This window comes from Leucopleurus acutus, assembly GCF_964270905.1.
Source record: "Leucopleurus acutus genome assembly, chromosome: 1".
In the NCBI taxonomy this organism is placed as follows: domain Eukaryota; kingdom Metazoa; phylum Chordata; class Mammalia; order Artiodactyla; family Delphinidae; genus Leucopleurus; species Leucopleurus acutus.
Window position 1 is genome coordinate 126581755 of NC_139142.1, and position 20292 is coordinate 126602046.

A 20292-nucleotide genomic window follows, 5' to 3' on the forward strand; every position below is an offset into this window, starting at 1 on the left:
TGATTGCACCAGGTCTAATTTGTGGCAGGCGGGCTCCTTAGCTGTGGCTTGCAGGCTCCTTAGTGTGGCATACAAACTCTTAGTTGCAGCATGCATGTGGGATCTAGGTCCCTGACCAGGGATTGAACCCCAGCCCCCTGCATTGGGAGTGCAGAGTCCTAACCACTGCGCTACCAGGGAAGTCCGATTTTAAACAAATTTTAAAGTGTTAGCCCTTCAAAGTTTTTGTCTTTTTTATTATCTGCATTTAATTTAAGACATAACCCAGTATATCTATAATATGACAACATTTTATTAATTTTCAAAAGTAATTTGGTTCTAGAAATTGTTTCTGGAAAATTTGCTAGAATCTGCTATCTCTTTCTTATAGCCTATATTTCTACTCTTCCTCAGTGTGCTAGACCAGGAGTCAGCAAACTTTATGTAAAGGGTTCTGTTGTCAATCTGCTCAGCTTTGTGAGTCAGACAGTCTCTGTCACAACTATTCAGCTCTGCTATTGGAATGTGAAAGCAGCCACAGATGATACATAAATGAATGGGCATGACTGTGTTCCAGTAAAACTTTATTTGTAAAATCAGCTGGTAAACCTGATTTGGCCCACAACTATAATTTGCCAACCTCTGCATTAGACTTAAAGACCATAAGTGTATGCCTAGAGTAGATATATTCTTACCTTCTTCATAAATATACTTCCCGTGAAAAACAGACCCAAAGAGAAACAAAATAAAACCCTGTTTTTTGTTTGTTTGTTTTTTAGATCCATTACATGATATTCATTAGTCCCTTCATCATTTCCTTAAGGCCCTAGGCACATTGATAGAAACTTTCCAGGACAGTTATTTGCCTTAAAATGTACCTGACTAGGATGGTGGAAGAACCTCAATATATAAAGTGGATGCTACGAAGTCATAATTTTTCTAGGATTTAAATGTCACATTAGGTAATAATATGCAGAAGTTTATGACATCAAAAATAAGTCCACATAGAGATATATTAGAAAATGTTTATTTGAAACAATTGGGTTTAAAGTATTTAAATAATTTGACTTTGATATAAACAATTCTATTATAATTTTTTCCTTGAACTTATATATACATGTGCCTCATCACCATCTTTTATCCTGGTCCAACTTCCTCATAGAACCCAAAGCTAAAAAAGTAGTTCCTAGCAGCTTGAGAATCAGTTCCAACCCATGTATGATTGTGAGACAGATTCTGTTGAAACATGTGACATGTCTCTCTAAACCTAAAAGCTTCATTCAAAACTTAAGAGAGGAGGGCTTCCCTGGTGGCGCAGTGGTTGAGAGTCCGCCTGTCGATGCGCAGGGGACACGGGTTCCTGCCCCGGTCCGGGAAGATCCCACATGCTGCGGAGCGGCTGGGCCCGTGAGCCATGGCCTCTGAGCCTGCGCGTCCGGAGCCTGTGCTCTGCAACGGGAGAGGCCACAGCAGTGAGAGGCCCGCGTACCGCAAAAAAAACTTAAGAGAATCTTCACTTAGATGACTAGAAAACTCACAATCTCTATAAATTTAAGTGAATATTTATGGTTCTTATTTAGTTTTTTTTTTTAGTTTTATGATGGCTAGTGTTAATAAATAATACTTCATAAATAAGTAATAAAACTTCTCAGGTTTTCCAACTTGAGCTTGATAATTTTTTAAACCATAAAACTTGACATAATTGAAATTAAGTTATCAATATGTTTTTCAACATTACCGAAGATACTTATAAATTTCGATAAACAGTAATTTGAATGAGAATTAGAAATTTATTGCTACTAGAGTGGGCTCCATTTAGTAAATTTCCACTGAGAGAAATATGAATTCATTCTGATAAAGTTAGTGAATATAAAGTGCTTATTGTGAATTAAGAATTCTTCTAGGCTTTAGATATTTAAGTAATAATAAACCATGGACCTTGTACCCTGTCTTCAAGATGCTTACGGTCAAAAGGTAACTTTGACCTTTGGAAATAAGTTAACTTTAAATTTTTTTTCATTTGCGTGATTATCACCCCCTGGGCACATAGTGGAGTATCCAGGAAATGCTTTTTGAATTAAATTAAGAGGATAAAAATAAATACTGTGAAGCCATTATTTTATGTTATCTATGATGGGGAACATCATCTTTTAATGACTTCCTGCTCCAAGCTGTACTTTTCAACTTTCTCCTACTCTGGCTGTTCCAAATGATCAAAAATATGTTAACTTGCTTTTTTTGTATAAGACACTGAACTATTTGTCCTATTTTTTTCCTCAATTGTGCAGTTAACTCCTAATTATACACAATAATAGGAATAAATTTGCCCCCCAAGCGGTAAATTACCAGTAATTCAGCCATAACTCTACAGTGTGCTGGGATTGACGTAGTTAACAATGTAGTGTCATGATCCTCATGTGACAGATGAGGATGGAAAACCATAATACAGGAAACCTTTTTCTAAAGGAAAAAAAATTATGGTTTCATTGACATAAAAGTAAAACAGTGGTTATCTTCCCATATTAAATTTCTCATACTAAAATTGTCTTCAAGAATTTGATCATTTCTTACCACCTGCTGCTGTCTTCATTATCCAAGCCACTTTTATCTCTTTCCTGAATTAAAGCAGCATCTTCCCAACTGACCTCCCAATTTTCCTTAAATCATTTTTTTTAATACAGGACAGTCCCTTTAAATTTTAAGTCAGATGATATTCTTCTGCTCAAAATCCTCCAACAGCATCTCTTATCTCTGCAAAACCAAAGTCCTTAAAATGGCTTTCAAGACCCTTCTTATCTGTTTTCTGCTACCTCCCAGACTTTATCTTCCACTAATTTATCCCTCTAGACTTCTGCCCTCTTTACTGCTCCTTAAAGATATCAAGCACCGTCCTGCCTCAGGGCCTTTGCATTTACTCTTCTCTCTGCCAGAGCACACCTCCCTTAGTACCCCTATAGCTAGTTTCCTTATATACTTTTCTCTTTGATCACATATCACTTTATCACTGGGGAATCTTTCCTGACCATCCTATATAAAATGACAACATGCCCCATATTCCCCTCTCTCCTTTCCTGCTATAATTTTCTTTGAAACACTTACTACCATCTGATGTACTATAATTTATTCTTTATCTGTCTTACCCAGGAGAATTTTGATAAAACAGGGATTTTACTTATGTTGTTTATTGCTTTATCAGCAGCTCCTAGGTGCATAATAGATGCTCAGTGAATAGTTGTTGAATAAATGAACAAACTTAAATGATTGGCAATACAGCCATAGTTGTTCTTTCTTCCTGGATCATACTCATTTGACTCAGAGAAGGTATAAACAACATACTGAACAATCTGAAATTAACATATTCTTCAAGGAGAGCTACAAGTATATTTTAACTATCTATACTGTAAGATGTTTAACATGGTTAAACTTTGTAAAAGCTTTTCAGGGAGAAAAAAAAACCTCCAGTTTTTCATCAGAAAAGTGGAAGTGTTTTCTGTGGCAAAGATCACTGGAATTCTTCCCATTTACATAGGCATAGTCTTACTCTCAGTTAGATACATCACAGCTAGGAAGACCTGAATTTGGTTTTCCATGTGTGGACTTAGCATTAATAATTGTGATCCTGTATTCATATCTTTATTCCAATTTTAACAATAGTAACACAGTTTGGATCTTTTTAATATTTCAGTCTCAAATAACCAGTGTTAGAGCACCCCAGTGTTCCTCAAGATCACACAGCTGGGGTTTCCCTGGTGACACAGTGGTTAAGAATCCACCTGCCAGTGCAGGGGACACGGGTTTGAGCCCTGGTCTGGGAAGATCCCACATGGCGCAGAGCAACTAAGCCCATGCACCACAACTACTGAGCCTGTGCTCTAGAGCCATGAGCCACAACTACTGAGCCCACGCGCCTTGAGCTTCTGCTCCACAACAAGAGAAGCCACTGCAATGAGAAGCCCACACACCACAACCAAGAGTAGACCCCACTCGCCACAGCTAGAGAAAGCCTGCGTGCAGCAGCGAAGACCAATGCAGCCAAAAATAAATAAGTAAATAAATTAATTTTAAAAAAAAGATCATACAGCTGTAAAGGTACTGTGGTACTGCTACATGCTTTTCACCCTTTATTCTTGTATTATACCCTGTTAACTATCCAACCTATGTATTCATTACAGCCACCTTTGTCTATAATGCACATAATCTCTTTTATGATGTACTAAATTCTCCAGCCAAAAGGCACAAAGAAGCAAATCACAGGCCCAACTTCTTTGTTACCGAACAGTGCAGGAGCCACAGCCTACTTAGTTAAGATGAGCTCTCTTAAGTTAAGGATTGTCTCCTTAACTCTTTTTGCCTACTAAAATTATAACAAAGCCATCTCTGTAGAGGCTTACATGTTTATTTGAAGAATATGGCCAAAAATCTTTATTTTCCCGGTGGTGCTGTGTTAAACATAAAATGTCTGACCTGTAGATCAAACTGCACGTTATTAAGAAACCAAAATTGTTACCGAGCTAATTAGATGACAGAATTAGGTAAGAGTTGTTACCTGTTGGTAAGATGTCAACCCTTTTCATTTTTTTTTTACCATTTTATCCTAGACACTACAGAGCTATTTAAAAAGATGTTAGTTTTAAACGAAAATATTACTAGAAATACATAACTAAACCCCTTGTGAAGATAATTCACTTGCCAGCATATAAATGTTACTAGAATACAAGCATTTGGACTCTTAGCTTAGAATTGAGAAGTTGTAATAATGTTTTTGATTCCCTATCTGATCAACCTTTCATTTCATGTGAGGCTCTGGGCTTTTAACTGTGCCACTTGCAGATATGATTATAAAAATACAATTTAAGGTTGGTGTGTGGACATTAGGTCTCATCTATGCCAGTGAGTCATAACCTGGGTCTTCAAAATCAGTAATACAAAATGTAAATATTTCAGAAAACCTAACAAATTGTGTAATTTACTGAAATAAATTATCCGTGCTATCAGATTTCTTTCACTAGAATTAGCTCAGCATGGCAGTGCTTCATTTTCCTTTTAATCAGAAGTTCTGAATGGGAGTTGCATGGCTTTTTTTTAACAGGGAAAAATATTCATTATAACTCAAGAAAAGTTTGGGAGACAAAAATCTTTCAGAATAGGAATTCAGTGTTTTGGGGTGGAGTAGGTAATAAAAGGTTTTCACTGTTGGTGAAATGGCTAGGAAATGTTTGGCCTAGTTTAATTCCTGAGTTTTCCAGAAATGGAAACTCAGACTCAGGGAAATTCAGTGACCTCGCCTAAGCTCTCATGCTTCCTAAGAGGCAGAGCTAAAACCCGAATCCCTGTCTCCTGACTCGTAGTCTATGCTCTTTTTCATCATATGGTATGACGCCACAGTGTCTGGAACCTGAGCAGCTTATCTCATGTTACAGAGTACTAATGAGTGGTAGGGAGAATTATTCTGCCCTACTGTAAGTATTTGTGATAGAGATGCATAGAACAAGTAGCTTAACACATTTTCTTCTTTCAGAGTTTTGTGACTGTGTTTCCCAACCTGTCTGGTAAGGAACACTTGTTGGGGTGGCATATTGCCTTTACCAGTGAAGCATACTAAGTAAGCATTACTGAAACTTTTGTTTTGCTTTAAACTGACACTATCTCCCATCTCCTCCCCTGCTTATTATACCATCCTCATATATGTTTTCAAACTGAAGTATTACTTGGCTTTTGTTGAGAGTTGGTCACCAGCATTTAATGGTTAGAAATCATTCTCTTTTTTCTTTTCCTTTTTTTTTTTTTTTTCCCCCGGTACGCGGGCCTCTCACTGTTGCAGCCTCTCCCGTTGCGGAGCACAGACTCCGGACGCACAGGCTCAGCGGCCATGGCTCACGGGCCCAGCCGCTCCGCGGCATGTGGGATCTTCCCGGACCGGGGCACGAACCCGTGTCCCCTGCATTGGCAGGCGGACTCTCAACCACTGCACCACCAGGGAAGCCCCCATTCTCTTTTTAAGATGGGTCTTTTCATAAATGTAGGATCTGCATGATTTCTTCCAGTGAGTATAGCTAAAATGAACTCTGCTTTGTTACTTATCATTACAAATATGAGGCAGGATGATTTGGTAGATACTCAGTACTTAATTAGAGGTATGAAGTATTAAAAAATTACTACCACTAGCAAGAATTTTTACTGGAACAAAACATAGATTGGGTGCCAGAAATAACTTAATGTATAAGTTATTTAGAGTTTCCAGTTGCAGATTCTTGAAATGGCTCTGGGCTAAGTAAGATGCAGATGTTATTTCTGGTCTCTTTAAAAATAAATTTAAAATAGAGTAGAATATCATGGTACTGTTCCATTTCTCATAAATCGAAAGGATCTGGTACTTTCCAGCTCAGAAGAAAAAAATTACACAGGTCAAAGAAGAAATAAAAAACCGGGGAGCACTTTCCTTAAGGGAGAGCTAACTGGACCCAAGATCAAATTGTTTACCTTTATGGTTTAAAATAATAGCTTTGTTTGCTTCTAGTTTTTGTTTTGTTGTAACCTAGTAAGTCAGTAGTGCAATGCCTTGTCCCAGTCTTGAAAGCTCATCAGAGTGCTGGTTTATTAAAGAATTTTAAAACCTGGATACTCTCCTCAACTTCTTTTTACCAGCAGACACACCATTAGTGCTGTGATTATAGAGCCATCTGCAGGAAAATTATCAAGTTGCAACATAGTTAATGAATCTCTTACCGTGTTATTTCAAGTGGTAAATGAGAAGTGACAAACTGCAATTCATGTGGGGAAAGAAATGGACAGCCAAGAGATGCAGGAATTACTAGGGAGGGGGACTCCCCACTTTAATTTTTCGAGGAAAACTGCTTTGTCATAGTGAGTTTATGATCAAGATAAACATGAAGTTTGCTTCATGTTTTATATATTCTCAGTAGTGGCAGTTCTATCTTGTTTGAAGGGGTATTTAATGATTGCCTTTTAGAAGCTTTGTATGATCTGTCAGTTCTGTTCATGTTGATGTCAGAGGGATACTATTTAGTTACCTCAGAAAGAGATTTATCTGCTTTTCTCCTCCAGGAGGTATGGCTGTTTTTACACATCCTCATTTTGGTCATATGGTTGTCAAAAGGGGAATTAAACAAGTGTTCTTTTGCCCTATAAATGCAGTTTATACAGCTGACTGTTTACATTGGCTATACAGATAGGTGTTTTCTATTTTGCTAAGCATTAAGCATTTCTAAAACACATGTTAGGCTTGAGATTTTTGTAAAGAGATGATAAGAAATCTGATGTTCTATGTCTGAGACAGATGATGTGATTTGTGAACTTTAGCATGAATTTTACTGAGAAGTGGTGGGGGGGGGGTGGTTGCTCCTCATTTCCAATCAATATCCAAGTAAATTGTGTACCAGTTTTCAGACCAATCTGTAATATAACTCTGATTATTGGTTTGGCTAGGATTTAGGTACTCACAACTAAGGCATAATTGGAACCAGTTTTTCAAAATATCACCTGAGGAAAGATCAGAAAACCAGGTCTTTGATTTTTCATCTTTTCATACAGTGGAAAGACAGTATTTGGAAGCCTTTTTACTGATTGATTAGTTATCAGCAAGATAGATGAGAGTAATATTGTTGAGTTAGAAGATGCATTATATGATTTCAGATAAATAGCATTATTATGTTTAAATAATAGGTACTGATTGTTAGTGGATCGGTTTGAGAGGGATGCATTATTTCACTAGAGTTTTATATTCTTGCTTTATTTTTTGCAAAAGTAAATTTTCTAAATTGTGAGAAAAATAATATTTCTAAATATTAGAAAAAGACCAGAAGACCAACTTCCTGAACACTTAGGAGTGACTTTATTTACAAAGCAGCATATACTAGAAAATTTTGCAATATAATGTTCAGATATAATACCTGGAATTTTTTGGTGTCTTACTGCGCCTTTAGGAGACAGTATTCATTTACTAGTCATCTTTCTGCATGCTAAATAAGGAAGAGGAGACATTTTTGCTTTTGCTTTTGTATCTTCCTACTTGTAGATTCTCTTATTTATTATCCTCTTAAAACTATCCTCACCCCGCACCTCCCTTGCAACCAATAACGTATTAGTTATTTACTGAGTTTCGTAAAGCAGGAATATATAGAGTTCATTTGTGGAATTATTCACATGTGAACTTTGTTTAGCTTTGTTTTTCTCTCTGAAAGTCTTATTTTCCAGGAATTGATTCACTTAAAAATAATGTTGAAACTTTTCATGAGGAATCCTATGAGTGGGTTTTAGATTTACTTTTCCAGCCAGATCTTTTGGCCTTTTGGGAGACTGGAATGTTGCCTGCTTATTTTAGAAAAATGTACAATAATATTAACCACTAACTGGCCTTTATTAATTAATTAATTCAAGATGTGTAATTCAGTTAAATTTAAATTTTCTTTTAAAATTTTTTTAGAATTTTAAGTCACTCTTGAAACATTCGTGTTTAAGATAGTTTAAAAAACAGATTTGAGAGTTATAGCAATCCAAATATCAGGGATAAAGAAGAGCTAATAAAATAAATTAAAATATTGCATGGGTAACCCCAGGAAATTTTGCATAGCTCTCCAAGGATGATCTGTTTCCCAGTCAACAGAAAAATAAGAAGGAAATAAGGGCCTGGAATTTAAACTGAAGTTGCCAGAAGGTCTCTACCTAGTAGGTTTTTTGGAAACATTTTTTCCTAAATCTTCTGGAAAGAAGTAAATTGCTTAGGCAAAACACATCATAGCTTTTTCTTATCTAGTTTAGGTCTGTGCTTGATGATTGTTGGAATGGCAATAAACATCACATCCTGAACTATTGAAGGCAGGGAAGTATATTTTAAAATCAGTGAAATGCAGTAATCCTCAAACCAGGAATAATCAGTTTGCTAATAAAAGATGTATGGCTCCAAGTCATATTTTTTCAGGGTTCTCTGACATTTTCATTAATCATGTTGCCGGTGTGTACAGTAATGCCCATTTTGCTATAAAAGTTGGTGAGTTTTTAGATTGTTGGACTAGGTAGCATGAATATTGAGTCAGATCACATAATCTTAGAATAACACATAAGTGATTACGTAGAATTGCGGGTGGAAACAATTCAGGATAAAAAGTGCATGACAGTTCAGAGCTCCTGTGCAGGCTGCACGTCTGTCTGAAATCAGGTTTAAAAAGTGGCCCTGTCTCCAGCTGACTCGTTTTGTCAGACTGAGTCATAGGATTAACCCTTGACATGTTCCTTCAAAAAAAAGAGGCAAAGATTAAACAACTGCATTGACTAGAGCAGCACTTGATCCATCTATATGCATTTTTTTCCTGTAATATGATTCTGCTTAAGAAAAAAAATTCTGCTGCAGCTGTTACATAGATTAAATTAGATTTTTTTAAAAAAATATTTTTGAGGAAGAGAAAAAGGACTTTATCATAGAAGATAATTTGTAACTGTTAAAAATATGTCTACATCAACCAGTTTTACTTTCTTTTGGGTAAGGCAGACTTCAAAAAGATGTTATTTTGGAGTAGCAAACTTGAAGGACATTACCATAGCATACGAGTAAAATACGGGACTATTTTATTTAAATTACCACCAGTTTTCTTGATGATTTGCTGTTTTTGAGGAATAAATTTAATGCCATATGTATGTAAATGCCCACCCACCCCCCACCTCTTCTCTCTTCCCTCACGTTTCTACATCCGCCCTCAGTATAGGCAGTAGTGTATACCAAGTGATTGTGTTGGGTACATGGGGGGGGGGCTCCATCTTACATTTAAGCATATGTATGGATTTTGTATCTGTGTTTCTGAGAGGAGGAATGAAAAGTAGAAGCAAAAGCTTTTAATTAATTACTCAGCTCTGCTTAGAAACTATTATGTTTCAAAGTTCAGGTTTCAGGTTTAATAGCAAGTCTTATCCAGTTCCTTAATAAACTGCTTTAGAACAGTAAAAGAGTATTATACTGTCTGGTTTTACTCTGAACTTTTAAACTTGGATATTTGTTTATCACTTTCAGAATACCATATAGTTGCCTCGAAAATAAAGAACTGTTAATGAAATACTCAAATTTTCATTGTGCTTTAATAGCCAAGATTGCATAGTTGGATTTACATTATGCTGTTTGTTTTAACAAACATCATAGTACTCTCTCTTTTCTGGCAAGCCCCAAAGAAAGGAGCCTAACTACTGTAGGTGGATTTTTTTTAATCAATATATAAAAGTTTTCTCAGGTTGAAGCTGAACTTCCTACTGATTGTAGGAAGAAAATGTTGAAGTGCTTTGTGGCTGCACTTTTCCCCCAGTCCCCTAAATTTCTATTTTAAAAGTAAGTTTTTGGGGTTTTTTTTATTCATTAAGGAAAAAAGGAAACTTTATTTTGGATGGTTGATTTTCCTTTTTTTTTTTTTTTAAGCTGTTCTGTCAGAGAGAGACTATGTCTATAAAAGACTAAAATTTACTTGAATGGTTTTAAGGCATGGCATTGTTAATTGTAAGTCAACGCTTTTTACACAGTTCTCTAAGGATTGAAATGGGTCTTTGTGGTCTCTCAGGAGGGAGGAAGTTACAAGCCACTCTGCAGACTGGCATTTTAATGGTCTGCTGTACAGTGATGTTCTTTTGCAGCTGCTGCTTAGCCTTTTCTATATCTGGAGAGTGTGGGGAGGTTTTATTGTTATTCCAACACCATAAGCTTTTAAAACATTATGAACTTAGCTGGCCTTATTGTCTTATTTGATTTTATTGTTATATTTTAATCAATATTTTTCATAAAAATGGTGGGTTTGGGGGTCCCTTATAGAATATTCCTAGAATATTCCCTTAGAGCAGTTCTGCTTCATGAAAGGTGCCTTTAAAAAAGTGATGTGTCCCTTTTTTGCAGCTTGTGAGCTGTCCTCTGATTAACAGTTTTGTGAGAACCTGCAAGGCACAGGGAGAAGAGATAGTACAAAGAGGTTTTCATGGGGGGAAATGAGAGGAAAGAAAAGTTGCTATTCTGTTTTTCTGGGTTAGAATGCACACCAAAAGACAAATTGAAATTTTTTCAAATAATGAAATATGTTTGTGTGTGAGAAACAAAGTATTGGCAAAACAATGTCTAAGACCTTTTGACTTCTAAGTATAATGAATTTTTTAAATCTATGAGATGTTTATTCCCACACTGATTAGTTTTCCTTTTTGAGAAATTTGAACATTAACATAAAAATATGAATATATTAAGTGTTAGTTAAGAACTATAATGAACTTGGAGGAAAGACTTCCAAGAAATCTTTTTTAGTTTATTAGCTACAGTGCACATTTTGTCTATACATACCAGCCTTTCATATTTTTATGTAAGGGAAAACAAAACCTTGTTTCTTTTTTCTTTTTAATTATTGAATTGCTTAGTACATATTCTAGGAAAGTGCAGTCCATTATAAACTTTTAATTGGTGTTATGAGTGAGGAATTTAAGGAGCTTTATAATTGAAAACCTATATTAAATATTATGTTTTTAAAACATCATTTATTTTCAAGATAATTTTTTGAATTGTTGGAATGAGCTTTTTCATGAAATGTGTTCCTTTCAAATTTCTTTCCATACCGTTTTTATAACATAAAAAATCATGGTTTGTTCTAGCTAGTTTAGAGGTACTTACATGACAGGTCCGCTTTCTCCAGGAAGTGACTTTGTACAAGGCTTAACTGTTTAGATCCTTCTTGTTACACATGATTCAGTGTTTCCAATTCCTGATTGCTTGATCATGTGTTTATCATCGTTAGAAGCAACTGTAGGCCATGCCAGATGGTAATGTTGCTAGAGGTGTAGCAAGCTAGGTTTCCCTGCTACAAGTGCTCTAATTTAAACTAAAAATAGGTTAGCAGATCTGTCAGTTTGTCTTTCTTTGTAAGAGACATATATACTATATATATGACAATGTTAATAATTCCTTGGGCTATTTATCTCCAAGACACTGTATCACTTTTTATTATTTAGCACTTGTGACTTGTATTTTTTTAAAATTCCAGAATTTGTCTTATTGGTATCCTCCACCAGTGTGAGGACTTGATAGAGATTGAAAGAGGTTACTTACAGCACAAACCCTCCCTCTCTGCTCCGTGAGTTGGTTCAGTCCTATTTTGCATAAGTTCCTTTTGAGTAGATCATGTGTGGATGCATAGTGCTGAAGACTTAACTCTGTTTGGCTGTGTGGATGTATGTCTTGGAGAGAAGCTGAGTGCATTAGCTGCAAACAGTAACATTTTCAAAATCAACATGTATTGTGCTTATCCTGTCCCTGGAATGGGCAGCAATTCTTTGATGTATTACTACAATGGAAAAACGGTAAGTCTTTTTCTTTGTTCAGATAGCTTCTAACTGGTTTAAGGGAAAGGAGGGTAGATTAATTACTTTTTACTAAAACCTGTGAGGTTTTGTTTTATCATATTCTGTAATACGTTAAGATTGTATGTTTCTTTGTAAGTATGGTTAGCAAAGTTGTCTTTGACACAGTTACTCAATAGTTTTTGGCTTTTATTTTTAAAATAATATAGAAAATAAACTTGAATTTGTGGGACATCTTTTTAATGCCTGATGTCTTTACTAGTAATGAGCTTGAAAGTACATTAGTTTTAATGTTTTCTTATATTGTAAACATATAATCTACATGTAAAATACATATATAACAGAGAGAGAGAAAGAGGGAAGATTACTTGATGCTTTGTAGATAGAAGGGAAAGATGAAAGTCATCTTAGATATTCATAAAAATAACAAGTATGAAGCTCTGGGAATGATTAGGGAAGCAGTCAGCTAGTGAGGGCCGTATTTCCTGTTTGGAGTTTCAGGTCCGGAGCCTGACTTTACTCAGATACCATCTGTTTCCAATCAAACTAGAATTTTGACCCTGTACAGATTCATAAAATAAATCACTATTTTTCAAAGAGTGCATTTATACATTTTCCAAAGAATGTATTTCTGGTCGATTTATAGCACATGGTTAGATGTTTTAAAATAATACCTTTCTGTGTTGCTAAGTAAAACTTCTCTGTTTTTTAAATTAATTACTCAGTATTAATTACTTAGTATGTTTCTACAAAAATATCTTTAAGTCAGAAGATTTTGTGTATTCTAAAAAGAAGGTGAACTTCTGGAATATTCAATAGGACTTATCTTTATAAGATAGTTGATAAACATAAAAATGTTATACTAGTGAATAGCAATCTTGGGTTTATGTCAGGAATACAGTATTTTCCTCCTCAATTTTTCCAAAACAGTGTATTAGCTCAGGTGTTTTATTAAATACGTAAATGACTTTAGCAATTTTTTTTGGTCAGGAGTAGAGGCATTTTTAATGTTAATGTTTGAAGTTATAAAAAAAATTAATCACATTTTCCTAAAATAGGTATACAGTCAGTTATGTTGGTCCCTTCCCTTTTTATCACTTGAAAATGTTTTAAAGTAGCATATGACTTTAAACAGTGTACGTGAGAACTAATGAAAGCGCTTTTTCGTTCTCTGACTGCTTTGGTAAGGCCTCTTTGGACTTCGTTAGCATTTGGTTCTTAACTTTTCAGTAAGCTTTCTTACTAGATGACAATCAAGCCAAAATATCCTTAAACTCATTAAAAAGTATGTGTTCACACTAGCCATATAAACAGAGCTTTGGAGGATGTGAGAGGTAGGTTTAGATGGGTGGTATAAGTGAAATAACTTGATCTCTATGTAATTTCCTTGGCAACTGTCTTTCAAATGTGAAAATTTTTTCTTTTATGTCCTATTCTAAGTGAAATAATCTGTTTGAAAATGGTGTGTGTGCAAGTTTAGTAAAATTAATCATACAGGACCCCTGAAGCAGAGAGACTATAACTCAGATTGAGTTTAGATTTTATTCTTTCAAGAGCACAGATCACTCTATTACAGCATTTCTCTTTGTTCTACATTTAGGGGTGGAGGGGTGGGGAACAGCTTTGATCGTATTAAGTATTTCCAGGCTTACGGTAGATGACATGGCTGGTATGTTAGAAAAGTGTAGCCTGAAAGTTGATAGCCTGTGCTTGATATAGGTCAAAGGTGACTTTTATGTTCTTGAAAAATGCGTAAAGGATGATATATTTTCTTAGTCCTCTGTATCATAAGCCCTTAGTCTTATATGTGTTTTACTTTTACCACATCTAGTTTATTATTGTTCTAACTCTTCAATAAGAAAATCGTATAGTATGTAATTATATTATCCAAAGACTATGGTAAATACTTCATCTTTGTATATATTGGGAAATGTCTGCCCATCAATGCTTTATAGTAAAAAGTAGCACTTTAACGTTGCCAGAGTCTAAGTGAAATGTATTTCCTCACTTGAGTTATAGAATTTTTGTATAATTCTCATAATGAACCGGTTAAATTTAAGCTTACTCTTTAACTCCATTTTATCAATTTATCTTAAGATGATAGGACAGATTTATATTTTGAATATTAATATTTTGATTTCATTTTTAAGATCCTTTTACGGTATTATGAAAGAGTGAGAAATCCTGAGTGATACTGGCCTTAAAGAAAATGCTTTCCTTTTTTTTTTCCGGTTTTTATTTTTAAATTTTCAAGTTGATTTCCATATATTTAAGGATGCTTGGGGTAATTTAATAAATAGACTGAACAGACTCTAGGAAAAAAGAGATTAATAAGAGAAGAGCCTTTTCATATTTTGTTATTTAAGATTATGTGGCCGTATTGTACTGTTGGAAATATAAGAGGCTTGGGCATCTATGTGCAGGAAAGAAAAGGCAAAAAGGCAAAAATGTTAACCCTGTTTTCCCCACTATCAGAAAAGAGAAGGGGTTAATGCTTTATATCACATGTAGCTTTTGTGTAGCTGTATTATGTACCATGTTATAAGATATTAATATGTGTTTATGATAAATAGGGGACTTAAAATCACTTTGAATATTATCTATTTTTTTGAACTTTGAAAAATAGCAAGGAATAATGGATTTCTGAGATTCCTTACTTATAAAGAACTTGGCCTGCACTCAGTTTTCTCATTGATATGACTCAATTGTGTCCTTTATGCAGAAAGGTAGAAAGTCTTAGAGGTAAAGGAAGGAAAGTTTTGGGAGGAGAGGATTCCTGTTCTCTTCACCTATCTCATCAGCCTCCATTTTCTAGGCCTTGAACTGAAGATGCTATAAAGTGTTCCAGGTATAAAAATTGCAGCAAGTACAGGCATGATGCTCTTTTCATTATTTCAGGGGATTATTTTATTACTAGAGACAACACAGAAATCCAAGTTTTAAAACTCAAGCTTAGAAACACATTTTGAATATTCACCTTCTTTGTATGGAATCTGGGAAAGAAGAGACAGGAACTAACATGATCATAAGGGCTACTCTGTGTCAGGAACTATGCTGGGGACTTTATGTTTACCTCATTTAATTCTCATAACCACTCTGTCATTTAGCTGTTACTAGCCTCCTTTTATAAGTAAGGAAAACTTGGTGCTGGGAAGTTAGGTAACTTGTTTAAGCCCCACCCTGCTAGTTAAATATTGAGGCCAGAACTGAACCCAGGTCTGTCTCCTAAGAGCAGGTTTTCTCTTTTCTATCATCCAAGGACAAGTAAACTAGTCTCCATAGCAGAGGGCCAGATTTCACTTATCCTTGGTACTGGTTGTATCAAAGTACTCCGTTGGAAAGAAAATGTCACTGAGAAAAACACTAGGCCATTCTTACAAATAAATATGTTTTGCATGTATGATCAGACTTACAATTTTATGAATGCTAATTGATATGGTCAGTCAAGCAGCTTTTTACTAGTTTCTATTTAAGATGAAGAACTTAAAACTATCCTAGATATGTTTTTAAATGCAGGAAATTAGAAGGCCTCTTCTAATAGAACTCGTAGTAGTGAAAATTGGTATAGCCATGGTTTTGGCACCTGCCTCCCCACATAATTTGTATTATCATAAGAATTAGAGCAGCAAGTAGCTAAAATTGCGTTGTAAATACTTCTAAGATTTATTTTTCAGATAAACATTTTCAGTTAATAAAAGCACAGAAACCAATATGAGAGTATATAGAGCTACATTTCTGTTCCGTTGGGGATTTACTGCTAATTAACATGAGAGAGGAAAGTATATAATTAATTAACTCGAATTTCCAGGCTGGCTATGGGCCCAGTAGGGTTAACTCTAACATTTGTATGATGAGGAAAACATGAAGTCATTTAAGCATTCTCTGAAGTTAGAATGCTAAAGACATTGGATGACAAGGAGTTTAGCTTAAATCTGCTTTGATTTTTTTTTCCCTTTATCAAAAATGTATGAGACGATATTCTAGATATGAATCCAAGAAGGTCTTTTTTTCTTGATTCAAGTGAACACAAATACCAGGAAGTTAAGCCTCTGCCAGGAGAATATGTTGTCACGGGTCAGGTTTATTAATCTTTTAGAAGGAAATTTATGTTCCTTTCCACTAGCTCATGAACATATTGAAGAAAGGGATCAGGTGCTGTATTGTTGGGTCTAAATATTTTAAAAATGTAGATAGCAAAGAAGTGACACTCACTGATTTGTTCAGTACATTATCCTAGCATACAAGTTTCAAACCCAGTCCCTTAAAAATTCCATGGTTTATCTCTCAGGAAAAAAATTTGTGCTTCTTATAAAAATGATACTGGTTACAATAAAGAACTGATAAAATACGCCCAGTGATGTTAAGATTAATTAAAATGTGTTTGACTTACCTAAGAAGAAATTCTCACACATGAAAACCACTATTACTCAACTATACTTTTTAGACAGCAGCAGTAGTAATTGATTTGAAGCTGCTTTGTACTGAAAGCTAGAATTCTTTTTCTTATCGTTGTTAGAAAGGAAATTTTACATTATTTCACCCCAAATCGCTCTCTGGAAATTCTTGGGAAAAGATATTGGTCCTTTTATTTATGAGTGTTGAAAATATGTATATTTATGCCTTTTACAGAAATTTCAGTTGTGTTTTTATCAGGCTAACTAATTAGATGAAAAGAATCTTTCATGGATAGCTTGTGTGTCCCTTAGTTAGTCCTACTTCAGACATTTTGCTTTATGATGCCTTTTGGTTTCAGTTCTTACAGTATTTAGTACTGGAACTATATAAATATTCCTCCCCCCCCCATAGGCTTGGAATTACCATAAAAACTTGAGTAGTAGGTTGGACTTTACGGCAAAATTTACTACATTTATGTAATATTAAAATACTGAAAACATTGAGATATTTATCAAATCTGTCATTTGTTTAAATATTCTTGGATATTAGGAGATTCTTAAATTAGACTGCTATTTCATGTACTTAAATTTTTAAATGTCTTTTTCTTTTGGGTTGTGCTGGTTTTCATTTTGATTAAAGAAAGAACCAGGAAAGTGGGAAGCCCTGAATTTCAGAAACTTTAAGATTTTGACATTTATGTTAAAGATATGCTTTTTATCCAAGTTTATGCATAAGGTCAGTATGCATAGAAAACAGTGGATCCAAAGTGATCAGAAAAATCAATAGGGAATAGTTTTTAGGAAATTTCTTTAACTTTTAGTTAAATTTAAATTTCTTAATCTAAAATTTCTTTAACTTTTACTTACTTAGCACTCTTATCTCAATGAGTCCAATTATTTAAAGCAGAAATTTTACTTACTCTTTTTTAAGCAGCCTCTTTTTAGTAAATTCAGGTCCCACAAAATGCAGAGGTAGAAGGAAACTGTTTATGTATATTATTGTGTATGAAACTTGCATAGGTTGACCAGCAGTAACTAAAAAATTCTTATAATAATTACCTAGTTTTTCTTTCTTAGTTTTTGAGTGTTGACCCTTAAATGTGCCTACTTTTAAAATCAGTGGCCCAGAGGTTTAATTACAGATTTTAAAGCTAGAATTTGAGTTGGGTTGGGGTTTTCTTTTTTTCCAGTGACCTGAACTGTTTTGTTTGTTTGTTAGTTGTCAGGTTTTAGATACTCAGCTAGATCTTGAAAAATTTTTATTGCTTAATACAAAATATAGTTACATAAAATGAGATAAATTCAGTGTATGGTCCTGAATATAGTATCACATTTTTATTTTAAAATTATGATGGTAGGGTAAATTAGCCAAATGATTTTGTTTTGCTTTATTATTTTGGTAAGTTGATAAAGATTATGCTGGAGATGATTTATGCTATTAGCATAAACTTTTCACACATTGGAGGTTTAATGTTAGCATTAAAGTGTTTAATGGTATTTAACATATTGGAACTTAAAGAGAACTGCTAGTCAAACCATCTTGACAAAAGCGCTAATAGAAGCCTAAACATAATGAAATATCGGTAATAATTTCTGTGTTAGAGCATGTTCAGAAAAATGTATAAGCTTCTCCGTCTTTCTTCTTTCCAAATTAGATAAAGGTGTTCCCAAAATGTTTAAGAGTTTTGGTTTTCGTTTCATAGCCTTTGGAGTTTATGAGACTCCTAGAATATTTCTTCCAAAATAATTTATCTAATTTTAAACTGGTGGGTAAGGAAGAGTGATTTCATCCTGTATTGTTCAATATAGTAACTTGTAGCCACAAATGACTATTTAAATTAATTAAATTAAAATTAAAAATTCAGTTTCTCACTTGTACTGTCCACATCTCAAGTGTTCAGTAGTCACATGTAACGAGTATCTCCTGTATTGTACAGACAAAGGTACATTACTGTCTTTTCAGATACAGTACATTTCCATTATTACAGAAACCTATTGGACAGTGCCCGTCTAAAGCATTCCTCTCATTTTCTGTGGAAGTGTATCTTAATTAAGATATCTAGCGAGCTATTGTCATATACTAAAGAAATTTCCCAATTCATTTCCTCATCATTTAGAACATTTAAAGATATCAGGTACCACACAGGCTTTGGATCTATTTTTAAAAGCATAGGGAATGGCATCATCTTTTAATTCATCACTGGATGTGACAAGATAAAAAGAAAAAAATATCTTTTTAGCAGAAGCTTCTACTTTTTTTCATCTTTGCTGAACAACTGTCAGAAAATCATGCCCTTCTGCCTTGCAGAGATGTTTCCAATATTAATTACAGGAAGGATGCACTGAAATCAAGAGCACAGTGCACACCTCCAGCCTCTAAAGCTAAACAGAGTGGACTGCCCTGAATTGGGGTGATCCCTATGACTAAACTGAATCACCCAAGCAGGAAAAAAAGGAATGTTTTTGCTAACTTGACTCCAATTGGTTTTATGAGCTAAAACATTCCAAGGATAATTGTGTAATCACTGTATAGAGTAATGTAAATATTCATCCCTGAAGTACTCTGTCACTCTTAAAAAGTAAGTTTGGGTTGATGGGATGAGGACAGTAGAGATATTACTGTGAATTTATTCTTTTCAAACATACTTAACAATGAAAGGAGAGGTATCTGTTAGATTTTCAGTTATATTCGTTTAAGTTGGGGTAAATGTTATGGTTCTGTTCACCCAACACTCAAAATTTCTCTCTTTTCCATTCCTGGAGGAGAAAAATTAAGTACTTGAGAAAGAAGGACATTCGCACATGATACCTACTTTGAACCTGACATTCTGAAATGGAGGCTAGAATTCTAAAAATTTCTAATTACCACATTTCAATAGAACATCTTAAATTACTTAATTGTACTTTTTCTGTTTCTTTTTAAAATAGTGTGACTCCTGGTAGATTTTAATCACCTTAAGCACACATATTCCTTTCTCTTAATTTTGTTTGTTGTGATACAAAATCATATTTAAGATTTAAATGTGTGATTAGATCATTAACTAGGAAAAAACTGGCATCTATGTGCAGGTGATCAGATGACATAAGCAGTCTGGTTTTAATTTGTGGCCAGTACTGATTGTAACTAAAAGAGACTTGCTCTTTTTGTGGAATTGGCTGACTATTTTCCTACATCTGGAGTTAATAAAGTCTTTGAGACCACATCAGTTGTGCTTTGCCGCAAGAACTCTTTGATCTGAAAAATCGCAACTGGCACAACTGCTGCTTCATAACATTGCATCTATGTTTTTGCAAGCTATGGTTAAGATACCAAAAGTAAAGTTTTTTGTCGTGTGTTAGAAATGCTGTTAGATGGGCCTCTTTGAGAACCATGGTTTTCAGAACATTTTTATCATGATAAAAACTTTGAACTTATGTTAGTAAATAAATGATAAACTTATAGTAATTTAGAGTTTTTACCATTTTCATTTATAAGATCTATTCTTTAAAAGTCCATTTATCTTTTTCAAAGTCTATTTATAGAGACTAACATTAAAAACAACTTTGCCCTAAAATGAGCCCTGTGTTCTCAATACAGCTTCAAAATTTTTAC

The 20292-nt window shown here is 34.5% G+C and overlaps 1 protein-coding gene across 5 annotated transcripts in view; it reads left to right on the forward strand.

Moving 5' to 3' along the window:
* Positions 1-20292, forward strand: part of TCF12 (transcription factor 12) — a 383916-nt gene that overhangs the window by 310920 nt on the left and 52704 nt on the right. The window contains exon 1 of one of the 5 annotated variants that reach the window (XM_082846534.1): positions 12033-12306. The exons of the other annotated variants lie outside the window; for them this stretch is intronic. Within the exon in view, the coding sequence (XP_082702660.1) occupies positions 12136-12306 (171 nt within the window). The 5' untranslated portion in view covers positions 12033-12135. Of the gene's footprint in view, positions 1-12032; positions 12307-20292 lie in introns of those variants that run through there. 5 annotated transcript variants of the gene reach the window in all.